The sequence below is a fragment of the Cnephaeus nilssonii genome, assembly GCF_951640355.1.
Source record: "Cnephaeus nilssonii genome assembly, chromosome: 14".
NCBI classification, from domain to species: Eukaryota; Metazoa; Chordata; class Mammalia; order Chiroptera; family Vespertilionidae; genus Cnephaeus; species Cnephaeus nilssonii.
In genome coordinates, this window is record NC_137085.1 from 31,978,435 (window position 1) to 31,996,114 (window position 17,680).

Here is a 17,680-nt window from a genome sequence, read left to right on the forward strand (position 1 = left end):
TAAACGCATACGTGTAGGCCCAGCAATCCCACTTACCGAAGTTTATGCACAGCTGTCTGGGATCTTTCAGCTGCTGCAGCAGGGGTGAGACGACCCCTCGACCCCTCGACCCCTCGACCCCTCGACCCCTCCACTGATGGGGGATTCAGTGAGGCCCTATTGGAAGCTCTTGGTCAGTGCCTTGCACATAATGAGCTCCCTGCTGGGTCCCCCTCCCTTCCCAGAACCCCTGGAGGCCGGAGGTATTTGGAATTGTGAGTTCTTCCAGAATTCAGAAGCTAGTAGGATGCATTTATTGTATTTATGTGGCAGCTCTGCAGCAGCACCCCATAGTCAAACACGGACCTTTCTGCAGCATGAGGTATGGCCCTGCCTGTCCCGGGACTTACACATGATGTTTGGCCGGAGGAAGGTAAAGACAATTTTTTAGTAGCTTCAGGTGAGTTCTGGCCAGACCTTGGTCTGATTTCAGGTCAGGTTCTGTTGCCGGGTGAGTGATTAGAAATCCCTTTGGGGTTTTAGAGCATCTTGGATTTCAGAATTGTGGGTAAGGGATTGTACCCCCGCATAAGAGATGGCAAACAGACGCAGATGTCGAAGAGCGCTCGAGGCAGCGGTGTTGGAAATAAGCCTAGAAAACCCCGCTGGCCCTTGGCAGGAGGTTGGCTACGTAAATCCTGGTTCACTGAGGTGCCCGAGTCTGCCCTTTAGAAAGAATGGAGCGAGCCATCATGTGCCACCAGGAAAAGGGTGACTAGTGTATGGCTAATTGACTCAGGACATGTCCAGGAACTCAGTTCAAGAACATTTGCTTGTAAATGCATCCAGAAACATCGAGAATGAGGTCGAGAAACGTGGCTGCTCATGAGAATCACCGGGGGAGATTATAAAACACCATCACCTGGGCCCAGCCTTACGTACGCACGTTCAGAATGAGAAGCGGAGGCCTGGGCCCAGGTCTCAGCACAGGCACACCGCAGAGCCACTGCGGGCTCAGTGCCAGGCCACCGCAGTCAAGCGAGTCGTGTAAGTCAGCACGTCATCATCTTTTTGCCGGTGGAGGGCCTTGCCTTCCATTTGTTAAAAAGGCAACACCTATGAACTTCAGGAAACAGACTAGCAGTACAATAAGGTTTGCCTGTATTAAGGAGGAGGACATCTCCCAGGGACACACTTAGAAGTGCCGTAGGGTAAGCAGGCCCCGTGAGCTCTGCTGTGCTCTCACTCACAAGACCTTGACCTCAAAGGTGAGTCCCTGGTGGGTCTTTCCCCCTCCTCCCCTTCCTCTCTCACCCCTCTCCCTCCTCCTCCTCCTCCTCCTCCTCCTCCTCTTCCTCCTCCTCCTCCTCCTCCTCCTCCTTCTCCTCCTCCTCCTCCTCCTCCTCCTCCTCCTCCTCCTCCTTCTCCCTCCTCCTCCTCCTCCTCCACGGCTGGCCCCACCTGGCATGAACGCCGTTACTGCTTGTTGCCCGCCCTCTGATAAGGTCCTGTTTTATCTGGCTCAGCAGAAGCCTTTTGGCAAAGTGAACTTTTCCTTGTCCCTGGTGCCCAGTGCTGGCATCGGGCCGGACCTGGTGTGGGGTTGAAGCCCACGAACCAAATGGATGGCTCCTTTCTTGTCAGCCGAGCCTGTGTTTCTTTGAAGAACGCGGCGCTCTCTGCAGCTCTCCAAGCCCTCGCTGCTTGGCTGTGCTGTGCGCTCCGCGTGCCGCGGTCCCGCAGATGAGGGAGAGAAGCTCGGGAGCTGGTGCCCGCCTCGTTTCTGCCCGCAGGCCCTGCCTGTCCCGGGACTTACACAGGGCGAGTTCACACTCCTCACACTCCCCGTTGCTCAAGAAACACTTCAGCTGCGTGCCCTTAGTGATCCCGTCCGCATTTTACAGAAGAGGAAACCGAAGCACGAGAGAAGTGGTTACTTGCCGAGGTCTGTGAGCGAGCCCGGGAGCCAGCCACGCTGCCCGCTGCGGTGCTGCCTACTTGTTGTCTCTCCGCAGCTCCGCGTGTCCAGGAGAGGACGAGGACGCCAGTCGTGCTTTGGGGCTGGACGCCTTCCGTTTGGTTGTGACAGTGGACGTGGCCTGCTTCGGCCGTGGATACCAATATTGACGCTTGCTTATCTTTGCATTTATTTGGCAGATTCTCAGCCTGGCCTGTGAGATGATGGGACTGGGAAACGGGCGTCGGACCATGAAGTCGCCGCCCTTCGTGCTGGCTGCCCTGGTGGCCTGCGTCATCGTCCTGGGCTTCAACTACTGGATCGCGAGCTCCCGGAGCGTGGATCTCCAGGTGTTTTGCTTGTTCGTTTTGTTTGTGTGGCTGCCGTAGGGTATTTCACGGTGCTGGGTGGTGGGGTCCGAGGGGTTTGCATGTATCGCCCCCTGAGGCGTTGCTCAAGGGTGTGTGCTCCTTGTAATGCCAGTGCAGGCTCTGCTGGTGCCTCCACATCGGACCAAGCTCCTCCTCCCTCATTCTTTAAGCCCTCCGTCTGCCTTTAGAGAATCCTGTTGGCCCACTTAGCAAGAACCCACTTCTAGCAAGGTGTCTCCTTCTGATGCTTTTCCATGTCTTGACCCCCTCAGTCTGTTCTTTGGCTGTAAATTGCTGCTGACTTTGCTGTATTCAGAGTTGAGCATGGTTTGTCTCTCTTTCTCTCCTCCTCCCGCCCCAATCATGACCCTATGGGGTAGTCTTGAATAAAATTTTCCCTACTGTGTTAATAAGCATCAGAATAGTTTTTCTTGAACTGTGGATTGTATACATCATCATCTTTGGTGCACCACTCTACAAGGTTGGGACTTCATTCTTCCCATTTCACAGGTAGGCAAACTGAAGCCTAGGGAGGTAAAGCACCTGGGGAACTGGATTCCAACCCAGTCTGTCTGACATCAGAGCTTGGGCTCTTAGCCCCGGAACTTCGTTGCCCCTGAGTGTTTTGTCCTCCTCTCCTGCTTGCCCGCCAAGGGTGTCGAGCCTTTGTCTGAGCCCTGTTCTCTGCACACATGGGCTCTTAGGATCCGGAGTTGGAGAACTGAGTCTCTTTTTAGAAATCTTGTCTGATAAGGAGTCCTTAAGTGCCCTTAACGACTTAAGTACTTAAGTGGGGAAAAGGAACTAAATACTTGAGCAGCATCTCACACCTGGTAAGGCATGAGGCATTTTATGTATTTATTTAAAGCTCACAAAATCCCTGTGCAGGGTGTGGTGGCGTTTCCATGGAGACGTGCAGTGGAGTCAGGGAAGCTCATAGCAGTGAATGCCGTTGCTTGTAGAGAAACCTGCTGTAGCTTCTACACAGTGACTGCAGATTGAGCCTTGGGCACAGCCTGTGGGTGTAAGGCAGCTGCTGGCCTTGGGCCCCGGGTTGTCTTTGCGCAGGTGGTCTGGTCTCCTGGGTGGCCTGACATTTGCCCTCACCCTGTGGTGTCCTTGTAGACGCGGATCATGGAGCTGGAAGGCAGGGTCCGCAGGGCGGCCGCCGAGAGAGGCGCGGTGGAGCTGAAGAAGAACGAGTTCCAGGGGGAGCTGGAGAAGCAGCGGGAGCAGCTGGACAAAATCCAGTCCAGCCACAACTTCCAGATGGAGAGCGTCAACAAGTTACACCAGGACGAAAAGGCAAGGCCGGCTTGCGTTCTCTTAATGTGGTCTAGACACGAGCTCACACGCTGCTGTGCAGCTCTTCTCCATGGGACGGTGAGCGGTTGTGTGTGTATCTATGGAATTACCTGAGATTAGCCTCTTGATGGAGCCTCTGGATGGGCTTCTTGTAAAACCCTTTGCAATGGTGATAAATGAGAGAGATGAAAAGAACTATCTTAGCATCACATTATTTGCCTGTTGGCTTTTATTATTATTTTTAAATCTTTTTTATTGTTTAAAGTATTACATATGTCTCCTTTTTCCCCCGATTGACCCCTCCCCGGCCACTCCCACCCCCCAGGACAAGCCCCAGTGTCCGTGCCCATTGGTTATGCTAATATACATACAAGTCCTTTAGTTCAGTGGTCGGCAAACTCAATAGTCAACAGAGCCAAATATCAACAGTACAACGATTGAAATTTCTTTTGAGAGCCAAATTTTTTAAACTTAAACTATGTAGGTGGGTACATTGTTATTAACTTAATTAGGGTACTCCTAAGCTGGCCTTTGCTAAAAACTCAAGGGGCCAAATTGCCGCATGTGGCTCTTGAGCCGTAGTTTGCCGACCACTGCTTTAGTTGATCTCTTCCCCCCTACCCCCTTCCCTCTGAGGTTGGACGGTCTGTTTGGTGTTTCTTGGTCTCTGGATCTATTCTTGTTCATCAGTTTATGTTGTTCATTATATTCCACAAGTGAGTGAGATCATATGATATTTATCTTTCTCTGACTGGTTTATTTCGATTAGCATAATGCTCTCCAGTTCCATCCATGCTGTTGCAAATGGTAAAAGTTCCTTCTTTTTTACAGCAGCATAGTATTCCATTGTGTAGATGTACCACAGTTTTTTAATCCACTCATCTGCTGATGGACATTTAGGCTGTTTCCAAATCTTAGCTATTGTATATTGTGCTGCTATGAACATAGGGGTGCATATATCCTTTCTGATTGGTGTTTCTGGGGATATATTCCTAAAAGTGGGATCACTGGGTCAAATGGGAGTTCCATTTTTAACTTTTTTTTTTAATATATTTTTATTGATTTCAGAGAGGAAGGGAGATGGAGAGATAGATAGAAACATCAATGATGAGAGAGAATCATCGATCAGGCGCCCCTTGCACACCTCCTACTGGGGATGTGCCCGCTACCAAGGTACATGCCCTTGACCGGAATCGAACCTGGGACCCTTCAGTCCACAGGCCGACGCTCTATCCACTGAGCCAAACTGGCCAGGGCCATTTTTAACTTTTTGAGGAAACTCCATACTGTCTTCCACAGTGGCTGCACCAGTCTGCATTCCCACCAGCAGTGCACGAGGGTTCCTTTTTCTCCCCTGTTGGCTTTTTTTCTTACTGTCTTCAAACATGTGTGAAGTCCCCGCTCTGTGCCGGGCCTGTGCTGGGTGTTAGTGTCTCAAAGAAGAGGAACATTTGTGCTCTCTTTATATCTCACGGATTGGAAAGGTTGCAGACCTCTAACTAAGAGAGTAGGGCACTCAGGGATGCTGGATTTTAAGTTAAAAAAACACACACGTTTGATCATTTGATTTTGAGGCCACAGCTGACTCTTGGGGATTGAACTGTCATTCTGTTTTTCTTTTCTTTTTTGCCTCCTTATCTGTTGCAGAATTAGGTATGTTTATGGTGGCTTGATACATAAATGCAATTATTTGAGTTCATCTTGTATTGCTACCACTTGGTGGAAGCCCTCATATACTGTAGTTGTATATAGAAGAGTTATACAGCTTTGTTTTGAAACAGAAATGATTGTGTATAAGTCAACCTTAAATAACTTTCAGAAAAGTTGTCTTTCTTAATTATCAAAATATTGTAGTTTTTAAAATACAAAAAAGAAATTTAAAATCACCTGCAGTTTCATCACTCAGAGATTAACCACTGAGAAGCACTCACCCCTGTTAAACAAAAATAGATTACATCTAAGCTTTTCTAAATCACTGTTATATTCGAGCTTTTATAAATGTGGGTATGCCATGAAAATTATAGAATGTAAAGGGGGCTCTTGAAATGATAAATACATTTGCACACATCTGGTTTTGCACATCATTTAAAAAGACCTAGAAACTCTCGGCTTATTATGCATTGTTATTTCAGGGGTGTTGAGGCAACCACATCAATGATAGAAAGTCAGGAGTATAGTTCGAGATAAGAGGATTCTTCGTAAACGTGTGCTGAAGGGAACTGGAGTAGATTCCCTTGACGTCTGATTGGCCGAGGTGACTAGGTTTTGGACATGAAGATCTACATTTGATTCAGGTGAACAGGATTGCACATAACACGTGCTATTACTTCTTAACAAATTACCCCAACACACAGTGATTTAAAACCATGACAGACAACGTGTATTTGGCTCAGGTGTCTCTTTTTGGCGGGGCTTCGTGGGGCAGCTGTATGTACTCTGCTCCACACTGTGTCCCCGTCTGGAGGGCCTCCAAGTCTGGGGGCAGAAGGTGTCCTCACTCGTGTCTGGTGATCGGTGACCAGAGGCCTCGGTGGGGCCCGGGCTGAAGCACCGGCCGCCTGGCTGCTTGCCTTCCTTTAACTGTGGAGGCTGGGCTCCCAGGCCAGGCATCCTGACGGAGGGAGGGGGAGGGGGAGCCAGGAGGAAGCTGTCGCTTTGTCTGAGTTCCCAGGTCTGTCGTAACAAATTACCATACACCGAGTGGCTTAAAGCAACGAAGATTTATTCCTTCATGGTCTGGAGGCTTGGAAGTCCAAAATCAGGGTGTCACAGGACCCAGGAGGTTCCATCGGAGGGTCCTTCCTGTGTTGCTTGCAGCCTCTGGCGTTCACTGGCAGCCTTTGACATTACTTGGTTTGCACTTGTATCACCCCGATCTCTGCCGCTGTTTGCCCAGGGCGTGTCCTCCACGTCTCTAGCTTTGCCTGTTCTCTTCTGTCAGATCGATTTAGGACCCACCCTCTGGACTTTAACCTAATTACAGCTGCACAGACCCTGTTTCTGAATAGGCTTTTCATAGGTTCATTTACAGGTTCTGGGTGGACATGCGTTTTTGGGGTAGAACCCACGGCACCTTTTTCGTAGTCAGCAGGGCCTTTTCCTCTGCGGTGGCTAGAAGTGCGTGGCCGAGGCCAGCCCAGAGGGAAGGGGAGAGGGAATCAGACTCTGTCTTTGTCAGAAACCTGAGGCCACATTTTAAACCGCCAAGTTGGTGTGGTTATAAATAATCTTTACGCAGCCAGCAGTGAAATGCTATTTTCTTTTTAGGTTTATATGTGTGTATGTATAAAGTAAGTGTTTAGGGGGCCCCGGGAGAAAGAGGCCTTCAGGTGTTAGTTTTTGGCAAAAGCTGACGGAGATTCGCTGGTAAAGGTCTGCACTAGCGTCTAAGGACGGCACAGGATGGTTCCACTCATTCTTTTACTGGGTTGTCGGAAAGCTGATCAGTCCTTTTGGGTCTGAGATCTGGGGTCCTCGCCTGGCCCCTGGCTGCCTCACAGCCGCACAGTGGCCCTGGAGGCACGCGGGGGACACATGGCCTCCTCTCTGAAATGCCTGGGGAAGAACCCGAAGACCCTGAGTTACTTAGTAGCCCTTCATCCAGGGAACACCCAGCTTCCTGCTACTGTGTTCATTTTTGCTTGCCACCAGTTGGAGTCAGAAGTAGCTTCACTTTCTACAGTTTTATTTGTGATGCTCATGCTAGGCTGGTTTCTTGCAGCCACTTACCTGATGTTGAAATTGAGGCTTTTCATTTGTTGTTAAAATATGTAAATGAGAAAAATATGTGAATGAACAGTGCAGTGGGGAGTGCAAAGCAAAGCGTTTGAGTACATTTCATTTGTCATGGAAACGCAGTACTGTCCTGAGGGCCAGCAGTGACCGGATAAGAAAGATGGCCGAGTGGGAGACCAGAGGAGGGCTGTTGGGGATCGGTTAACTCCTCTGTGTCCAGAGGAGAAAAGCTCACAGGCAGAGCCACGGGGAAGGTGGAGGGGGGAGCGGGCCTGCCATTCACCTTGCCGCAGCCTCACCTTCGTCACTCACGGTGTGGCCGCGTCTGCTTTGAGGTGGCTTCAGTGAGCTTCCAGGTTTCTCCTTTCTTGCCCGGTAACTTAAAAGACCCTTCACACTGGGTCTTTTAAGCCACTTACAGTTCGGACTTGAGTTGGAGGACAGGGGAGCCATCGTAGGGTTTAATCTATGGATCAAGGTCATCCGATCAGGTCTGGGGGTTTAAAAGGTGGGTCCTGGCCCTGGGGAGTGTCCTTGGGGCGGGGCGGGGGGGGGGGGGGGTTAGGGGACAGGGCAGAGAGGAGGCAGCTCTTGAAATATTTGAAGCAAAAATGATGTGCTGAGTTGAGGTAAGAGTAGAATGAATTCTGCCAAGTGAGCAGATTCGAGAGAGGCAGCCAGCTGGAGGAATCGACAGGCCTGGGTGCGGTGCGTGAGGAGACTCTCAGGCCTTGTTGGAGGGGGTGTGGCATGAAATTACCAGGTTTCAGAGTCAGTGACGGGTGAGTGGGTTTCCCTGGTTGCTGGGCGGGGAAAGCAAGGAGAGCCGAGATGGCTCGTGCTGTGGGTCCTCGTGTGGCCTCGGGCCTGGGCTGGGGGCTGCTCCCTTCGGTGTTTGTTCCTGTGAGTGGCTTCTCGGGAAGATTCTGCCCCTTAAAAAGGACTTGACTAAAATGAAGCAGCTTGGTCATTTGTCCTGGCTGAGAGTGCTTTCACACAAGCACACGTTTAACTTCTCAAGGGGCCGACGATGGGGGGTGGGGAGGGGGGCGCGGGCGGGGGGTGCGGGGAGACAGGTGTGACCTTTGAGATGGAGGCACAGGCTGCACCCTGAGGTCGCTGGCTGGCTCCAGGGCCCTGCAGAGGGGCCGGGCGGCCCAGGCTGCTGGCTCCACCATTGCCTTCCCTGCGGCCCGACACGGCTCTCGGGGTGTTCCAGATTCTCTGCTCCGGGTCGGCTTTTCTTGTGCACCTGAGAACGGGGTGCTTTTCTTCTGGAGACGTGCTTTTATTGTTTGTTTGTTTTTGTTTTGGAGGCCCAGCGGGGACTTGTGTAGAGCACTGTCCTTTTTTGCTTTTTATCACCTCTCGTCCCTGTGACTGATGGAAGAATCAAGGCTTCTAGAAAAGCTGTTCTGTTTTTATCCCCATTTATTTTCTGTGTTCAGTTCTGTCCGCTCAGGATGCTGCCGGCACTGGGCTTGTGCCCCGTGGGGACCAGCTGTGCCTGCTGGCTGTGCATTTCCCATTGAGTGCTGCAGGAAGGTGAGGGAGTGGGTCTGTCGGAGTCAGCATAGGCAGAAATCACCCCAGCTGTTGGATGCAACCACGGTTTGGTGCAGGCAGGTAGATGCCGATGGGATGGTGGGAAGGGCCTGGAGGAGCAAGCGTGCTGGGATGGCTCACCTGTCAGGACCAGCCCCAGGGCCCGACTCAGAGGCTGAACCGGGAGGCTGCCGCGGGGCCTTTGGCCTTCGCTCAGACACCACACTCCTTGCTCCATTCTGCGCCTCCAGCCTCTGACCCCGTTCAGCATTCCAGTCTCCAGGGAGTGTATCTGATCGGATCTAAGTCCCACTGGGCGTGAGTGTGGAAAATGTACTTTAGCTTCCACGCCTCTTCAGGAAGGCACAGTAAGGGTCGTGTGCCACAGATGCCGACCTGCGTCCGCCACCAGGCATGTGGGGGGGGGGGGGGGCCTCGGGGGGCGGTGCCCAAGTGCTGTGGGAGTCATAGGAGAGCTGTCCTCCACTGAGACTCCGGGAAGCCTTGAGGGCGTCGGGGTGGGAACAGCACCTCGTGGCTGGGTGTGAGGCTGGTTTTTATCTCCATTACTTTTCTGTTTTTATCCCCATTGATCTTAGGGCCGTACAGGGAGTACACAGGAGCACAGGGGCCCCTTCGCACAGGGTCTTTTAAGCCACTTACAGTTCGGACTTGAGTTGGAGGACAGGGGAGCCATCGTAGGGTTTAATCTGTGGATCAAGGTCATCCGATCAGGTCTGGGGGTTTAAAAGGTGGGTCCTGGCCCAGGGGAGTGTCCTTGGGGCAGTGGGGGGGGGGGGGTTGGGGAACAGGGCAGAGAGGAGGCAGCTCTTGAAATATTTGAAGCAAAAATGATGTGCTGAGTTGAGGTAAGAGTAGAATGAATTCTGCCAAGTGAGCAGATTCGAGAGGCAGCCAGCTGGAGGAATCGACAGGCCTGGCGGCAGGTGCAGCACGGAGAAGGGGAGAGAGAGGCTGCTATAAATAAATACTGGGCCCTTCTCTGCTCCTGGGACGCTCTCTGTCCTCCCTTCTTGCTCTTCAGGGACTGAGCTGTCCCTGCCAGCACGTGGCTGTTGAGCACTGAACATGTCCCCATCGGGATGTGCTGTAATGAGAATGGGTTTTGAAGGCTTAGTGTGAATAGAAAGGCAAAATACCTCATTGATACTGTTTTATGTTGGTTAGTTACATCCGAGATCAGTCATTGAAGTGTTCCTTTTCTTTTTCTGTTTGTTTCAGCTCTGGCGTTCAGAGGGAAGGTTTGATCACTAGGCGAGGTGGGAGTTTAAGTGTACCGGTCATGTTGTTGTACAAAAGACCTCTGGATACTTTTTATCTGGCAACACTGAGACTCCATGCTCATTCAACCCTAACTCCCCTCCCCGCACCCTCAGCCCTTGGCAGCTGTCCCCGTTTCCACTTTCTGTGTCTCTGATTTTGACCGCTTTAGATCCTTCATCTGAGGGAATCATGTCGTTTTTGTCCTTTGGTGACTGGATGGTCTTACTTAGCATTCTGTCCTCCAGGTTCATCCACACTGCAGGATGTGCATTCTTTTTGAAAGGTGGCATAATAGTCTACTGCGTGCACATGTTCTTCACCATCGAGGGACACTCGGTTGCTGCAGCGCTTGACTCCTGTGAATAGTGCTGCTGTAAAACACAGGGCTGCAGCCCTGAACGGTTTGGCTCAGTGGATAGAGCGTCGGCCTGCGGACTGAAGGGTCCCAGGTTCGATTCCGGTCGGGGGCATGTGCATTGGTTGCGGGCACATCCCCGGTGGGGGGTGTGCAGGAGGCAGCTGATTGATGTTTCTCTCTCATCAATGTTTCTAACTCTCTTTCCCTCTTCCTTCCTCTCTGTAAAAAATCAATAAAATAGATTTAAAAAGCACATGGGGCTGCAGATACCGCCTCAAGATCTTGCTTTGAGTTCTTTCAGATAAATCCCCAGAAGTGGGGATGCTGGGTTACGTGGTCATCTTTTGTCTTCTTAGCTGAACGGGTGCAAGCCTTTGCTGAGAGGAGCAGGAGCCGCACGCTGGGTGAATCGGATTCCCGGCTGTGCGAGTCCTCCTGTCACTGCTGGCTCTCTCCTCTCCGCTGCCCGCATGGAATATTTCTTGTTGGCGTAGAATGTCTATAAACACCCCTCTTGATAACCTCTCCCTGAGAGAATAATTATACAGTATATTATCACTGTGGCTTCTTCCCTGTTGTACCAGGAAATGTTCCTTTGCGCTCAGCTCTCCCAAGATAAACACCAGATCAGTCTGGCCAGATTTCACTTCTGGGTGCACACCCCTGGATTCATAAACACCCGACTCCAGAAAACTCTGTGCAGGCCAGAGAAAGAGCGGGGGCTGGACAGAGAGGGCCAGGGGAGAGCCAGAGGCACAGAAGGGGGAGGCGGGGCGGTTGGCATCATCACCGGGAGCCAGAAACGGGACAGAAATGTGTCTCCAAGTTACGGGCGGCCTTTTCCAAGCTTCGTTGATGCCGCAGGAAGAAACTTTCCCAGGTGGCCCCGCGCACAGTGTGTGTGTGCACAAAGCGGTGCTTTCCAGTGTGGCGTGCTCTGATCTCTCATGTTCTAGTCCCGCCTCTTCAGGTTCCTGCTTGCCTTTAACGCTGGGTGCAGTCCGCTGGGTTGGTGTCCTGCTGGGGTTTAGACCCAGTTTGGCAAATAGTGATGGAGTGCCCGCTGCTCCCTGGAGCCGGCCGCTGGGGCTCAGGCGTGGCTTTGCCTGTTGGCTGTTGAGCGAGCCACTGGACTGAGCTTCCTAAGCAGCCTGTGCCTCAGGTGAGGGGCTTTCTGCCCGCCCGCGCGGCTGGGTGAGGGGAGTGAGCACCTGGATGGGAGCGCCTGCTGTCAGGTGTTGACTCGGCACGCACAGGCTGCTGGTCCCGCTCAGCGGCACACTCACTCCTCCTTCTCGTTGCTTTTCTTACATTGTTGCCCTGAGTCCTGTGCGGCTTTTCCCTTTCCTGTTATCAGCGTTCCCAAATCTGTGTGACCAACTGCGTGTGAGGCCCGCACTCCCCAGGCTGGTAGACTGTGGACGGGAGGAAGAGGCCAGAGGTTAAAACGACTCAGGATGCTGTGCTGGTGGAGGGGTCCCCGGGTTTCCTTCTCTTGGCTCTGTTAGCCGGCCTGGCGCTCGGAGTTTGATTCTGAGCGAGGGTCTGACTGTACCCAGCTCCCCCAGAAGAAAAGCCAGAGTTGGGATTCAGCCAGGCATGGCAGGGGCCTTGCCCAGCGGAGGGTCCTGTCCTGGAACTCTGCGAGAGCCAGGGACCGGTTCCTCTTCCTCCGGTGACAGCTGGTGTTGGGCAGGCAGGACTCTCTGTGCGCGAGTTCCTTTTCTGGCTGTGGCCGTCAGATAGTGCAGCAGAGAGCTGCCCGCCCGGGCCTGCCCTCCTGACCTCTGCGTAGGGTGGGGGAGGGGTGCACCCTTCCTTTTCCCCACGTGTACGTCTTACTAGGGTGGGTTCTGGTGTTTCATTCTGCGTTTATCTTCCTTTCAGGCGGTTTTGGTGAATAATATCACCACGGGTGAGAAGCTCATCAGAACCCTGCAAGGTGAGCTCCCCTCTCCTCCTCTCCTCCTGACACCAGGCCTCTGGGGTCGGGGACCCACTTTCCTCTTGTCCTTCTGTGGGTTGTTGATTCTAATCTGATGTCCGGTGTGATTATGAGTGATTGAGTAATCTTTAATTCTTTTTGCCTAACTATATTTCCTTAAAGAGCTTTTCCTTTAAAAATGTTACTGAATACACTGTAAGCTGCTCTAGAAGAATTCACACTCTCATTTTTTGATATGTTGAAAAGAATATACATATGTGCTCACACACATATCTATGATATGTATGTGATCTATTTTTTATATATGGTATATATATAGGGTGGGGCAAAAGTAGGTTTACAGTTGTTTGTGTGGAAAATACTACAGTAATCTATACTAATGAAAGGGTAATATGCTAATTAGACTGGATAGACCGGACTTTCTTCCTGACAAAGCCACAATGGTGGGGCCGAGGCAGGGGCAGTTAGGGGCAATCAGGTAGGCAAGGGGGAGCCGTTAGGGATGAGCAGGCAGGCAGGCAGGCAGAGGTGGTTAGGGGTGATCAGACCGGCAGGGGAGAGCAGTTAGGGGTGATCAGGCCAGCAGGGGAGAGCAGTTAGGGGTGATCAGGCCAGCAGGGGAGCAGTTAGGGGCATCAGGCCAGCAGGCAGAGGCCGTTAGGGGCAATTAGGCAGGCAGGCAGAGGGGTTAGGGGCGACCAGGCAGGCAGGCAGAGGCAGTTAGGGGCAATAAGGTGGGCAGGCAGAGGTGGTTAGGGGCAATCAGGCGGGCAGGCAGAGTGGTTAGGGGTGATCAGGCTGGCAGGGGAGAGCAGTTAGGGGTGATCAGGCCAGCAGGGGAGCAGTTAGGGGCATCAGGTCAGCAGGCAGAGGCGGTTAGGGGTGATCAGGCAGGCAGGCACAGGGGTTAGGGGTGATTAGGCAGGCAAGCAGAGGCGGTTAGAGGCGATCAGGCAGGCAGGCAGGCAGAGGCAGTTAGGGGCAATAAGGTGGGCAGGCAGAGGTGGTTAGGGGCATCAGGCGGGCAGGCAGAGTGGTTAGGGGTGATCGGGCAGGAAGGCAGGTGAGTGGTTAAGAGCCAGGGATCCTGGATTGCGAGAGGGTGCAGGCTGGGCTGAGGGATCCCCTCCCCCCCACCATGCATGAATTTCGTGCACCGGGCCTCTAGTTAATACATAAGAAGAAAAATAGACTCTGTTTCTCATACTCACAACTGCAAACCTAGATGGACAGCTCATGTCCATCTAGGAGTCTAAGAATGTTCAGAGGGGAAAGGCAGGGTTACACAGAGTTAAGTGAGTTCCTTGGTCCCGGGGGCTTCTCAGAGCGTGTGATCTGCTGATGCTCCTGGTCACACACCAGGAAGGGAGGACGGTCTGCAGCCTTTCCCAGGCGGTCCTGTGCTGCTTAACGACCGATAGGTTGTGAGACGTGTCATTAGGCAGTCTCGTCATGGTGCACACAGCATGGCGCGTACTTACCCACGTCTAGATGGTGTAGCCTGCTGCACACTGAGGCTGATGGTGGCCCACTGTCCTGTGTGTGGCCTGTCACTGACCAGCACATCGGGAGCAGCGCATGGCTGTACTTAGTATTTTTAAACAGCTTTAATCAGGTGCAGCTGACAGAGTGAGTGACACTTATTTAAAGTGCGGAGTTGGACAGGTTTTGACATAGTGTGCATGTCAAGAGACCACCACCAAAACCAACACAGGGACATGTCCATCCCCCCGAGGTGTCCTTGTGCCCCATGGTAATCCTCCCCGGGAGCCTCTGATCTGGTTCCGTCTCTGCATTTTACAGGTTTATATACAGGGAATCAGACAGTATATATCCTTTTTGTCTGGCTGCTTCCACTCAGCATACTTGGAAATCCATCCGAGCTGTTATAGATGGCCATACTTCATTCCCTTTCATTGTGGCGTAGTATTCCGTTGCCCATGCTCAGTTTGACGATGGAGTCTTTTTTTGAAGGTTAGGTAATGGTGCTGTAACTTACACACAATCGAGTTTGCCCTTTGCAGTGTGCCTTTCTGTACGTTGTGACAAATGCAGAGTGCCCCAGACCGCCACAGTCACAGTCAGGACACGGCTCGTGTCCATCGCTCCAGGATGTCCCCCCGCAGACTTCCGTGGTCAGTCTCCTGCCCCCACCTCAGCCTCCGGCACCCACTGAGCCGTTTCCCACCCAGGCGATGACCCTGACCTGACCCCAGCCCGGTTTTGCCTTTCCGAGGCCGTTACCTCCATGTGTCTGAGATGGATGGATCCATGTGGCTGTGTGCAGCAGCCGTTCCCGGAACCCGTCACTTTCACTTATTTCCCCCTAGAGAGCCGGGCAGGTCTAGAGCTGTGAGGACAGCCTTGGGGGACTCGGGTGTCTGTCCAGAGCTGTGTCCTGGCCCTGCTTGCTGCCGTCTGCCCGCTCTGCGGTCACCTCTGTGGCAGCTTGCCCGCCCACCCCCAGCTTGGCGCTTTGTCAGCTGCTGCTGTTTTTCTGTAGAGCTTTTACAAATTTTTCCCCCCCCAGTGTTTCTGTAGCATCCCATCCATTTTCTTTTGCAGTTCTTACCAGACTTGTAAATACCAACTTAATTTCTGTTTTTCCTACTGTGTTGCCTTTATTTTTTTATTTTTAAAATATATTTGTATTGCTTTCAAAGGGGAAGGGATGGGGGAGAGAGAATCATTCATTGATTGGCTGCCTCCTGCATGCCCCACACTGGGGATCGAGCCCACACCCTGATGGAATCAAACCGTGACCTGGTTCATAGGTTGATGCTCAGCCACTGAGCCACCGCGGCTGGGCCTGTGTTGCTTTTATGAGCCAACTCGTCAGGGCAGCAGGGATGGGGCTGATGAATTTCCTCAAAGAAAGCTGCCGTTTCCCAGATAAGAGGGCGAGATGATTATATGAACACGGGGGCCTCAGAGAGTAGCTTGGCTGTGAACAGCTGACTGGAGAGTTCCCTGGCGGAGCCTGGCAGCCAGGGACGGGGTGGAGGGAAGAAGGGTTACTTATCTGATAAGGTGTCAAAATCAGTGGGGTACACCGTAGCTTTTGTGACCTTGTAGGACAGACAGCTCAGGGCTTATGATGTCTAAGAAAGAAACAGGCATTTTCAGGGTTGGAGGTCAAGAAGGAGATTTAAGAGAGAAGACGTGTTTGGAAAGGAGCAAAGTGCCGCTTCCTGTAGGGCCATAGATCTCGGAGGGCCGCTTCCCTGGCTGGGGCGTTGGGGGTGCTGGGAGGGGCCGTGCGCTCACCCCTTCCTCTTTCCCTCCTCCTCCTCCTCCTCTGGTGTGCCATGCCACTGTTCTGGTTGTGGGTTTGGATGTGTCCGCTGTTGTCCTGACGCCGTCCTGTGTGATCTCCCGTCGTCCTCGCGGCTCAGACCAGTTAACGGCCCTGCAGAAGAATTACGGCAGGCTGCAGCAGGATGTCCTCCAGTTTCAGAAGAACCAGACGAACCTGGAGAGGAAGTTCTCCTACGACCTGTAAGTGTGGCTCGGCACCAAGGGCGTGCACTCGGGGCTGCCGAGCTCCAGGCCTCGGGCAGCAGCCGGGCCGGCATAGTCGCCACTCGCCCTTCCTTTTAGGGAGCAGACAGGGCTCTCCGGGAAGGTCCAGGCCCCTCCGGGAGCCAGGCCTTCAGAAATAACGCATTTGATGTTGTAAGTGTTAGCCGAGCTTCAGAAAGCCATGGGAAGGTGTTAGCCAGTGGCTCGTAATACCAGGTAAATAAGAGGGCAGCTCTCCGAAGCAGGAAAGACTTGCTCAGCGTGCTTGAAACCGTGATGTACTTCACGCGCTGTGAAGCACAGGTGAACTGGCTACGTCGGTACATCTAAAGCCTGTAAGCGTGTGTTCCAGGAGTGCTCAGATATGACTGACCTACGTCCACCTCCCAGACAAGGGGCAGGTAGATCTCTGAAAGGACGTTGGCCACCTGCGTGGTGACCAGCAGTGTACAAGAACAAGTCTCCACACACCGATTGCCCTGGTAGGGAGTCTGATGTCTTCCAAGCAACTGTGCACCGTGACATCTTCCTGATCACTTTAAGACCAAGTACAACCCAAAATAGGCGCCCCCCCCCCTCCCCAGTACATAAATAGACAAAGGACATGTGTAGTCAATGCAGAGGGAACAGTAGGGAAACATGCATATATGGAACCTTGTTCAGCTCGGCCAGGGGTTCTCAGTGGGTGGCATTGTGCCCAGGGAGACTTTTGGTGGACATTTTTGATGGTCACAACTTGGAAGAGGGTGCTACTGGTATCTGGTGGGTAGAGAACAGGGACACGGCTAAACATCCTGCAAAGATGGGGCTCCTCCCACAACGAGGTTTTACCTGCCCCCAAATACCACAGGTGCCTAGTTGAGAAACCCTGAGCCAGGCTGGTAATCAATGAAAACTTTCAAACACGAAGGGCTCCAGTCTTACTATTATTCATCCTTGAAAAACACCTTAACGCACATATTTCCCGTCCATTGACTGAAATACAGTAAGCCGTTAATGGCCTCCCTGGGTATATTTGACCCAGAAGGTTTTAGCTGGACATCAGCCAGGGCCCAGCGACAGGGAGGCAGCTCTGCCTCCGGGATCGGGGCATTGAGACAAGCAGTGAGCGGAATGTTCTAACCCGGGTTGGCCATGCGTGCGGGACGCACTGTTTTTCTCTTAGGAGGATGATAGAAGGAAAACTCTGGCTGAATACACCTGTGCCATTAGTTGTGTCCAAAGCCCTGAGCCAGATACACGAGGATTCCCAGGGATGATGCTCATGGAATGTTGAAAGCTGGAAAGAGTTAGTTGCTCTTACCCAGGCGTCCTCAAACTACGGCCCGCGGGCCACATGCGGGTGTTTTTGCCGTTTTGTTTTTTTACTTCAAAATAAGGTATGTGCAGTGTGCATAGGAATTTGTTCATAGTTTTTTTTAAACTATAGTCCGGCCCTCCAACCGTCTGTGGGACAGTGAACTGGCCCCCTGTTTAAAAAGTTTGAGGACCCCTGCTCTTACCTGTCTTTGAATTAGAGACCCTTTGTGATTGTCTGATAAAAGGTAGGAACACCGCCGAAACCGGTTTGGCTCAGTGGATAGAGCGTCGGCCTGCGGACTGAGAGGTCCCAGGTTCGATTCCGGTCAAGGGCATGTACCTTGGTTGCGGGCACATCCCCAGTGGGGGGCCTGCAGGAG

The 17,680-nt window shown here is 52.5% G+C and overlaps 1 protein-coding gene across 1 annotated transcript in view; it reads left to right on the forward strand.

The window, feature by feature from the left end:
* Positions 1-17,680, forward strand: part of GOLM1 (golgi membrane protein 1) — a 46,971-nt gene that overhangs the window by 11,750 nt on the left and 17,541 nt on the right. Inside the window, exons 2-5 of the mRNA XM_079789728.1 lie at positions 2,137-2,286; positions 3,433-3,612; positions 12,422-12,476; positions 15,875-15,977. Coding sequence (XP_079645854.1) covers positions 2,158-2,286; positions 3,433-3,612; positions 12,422-12,476; positions 15,875-15,977 — 467 coding nt within the window. The 5' untranslated portion in view covers positions 2,137-2,157. The remainder of the gene's footprint in view (positions 1-2,136; positions 2,287-3,432; positions 3,613-12,421; positions 12,477-15,874; positions 15,978-17,680) is intronic.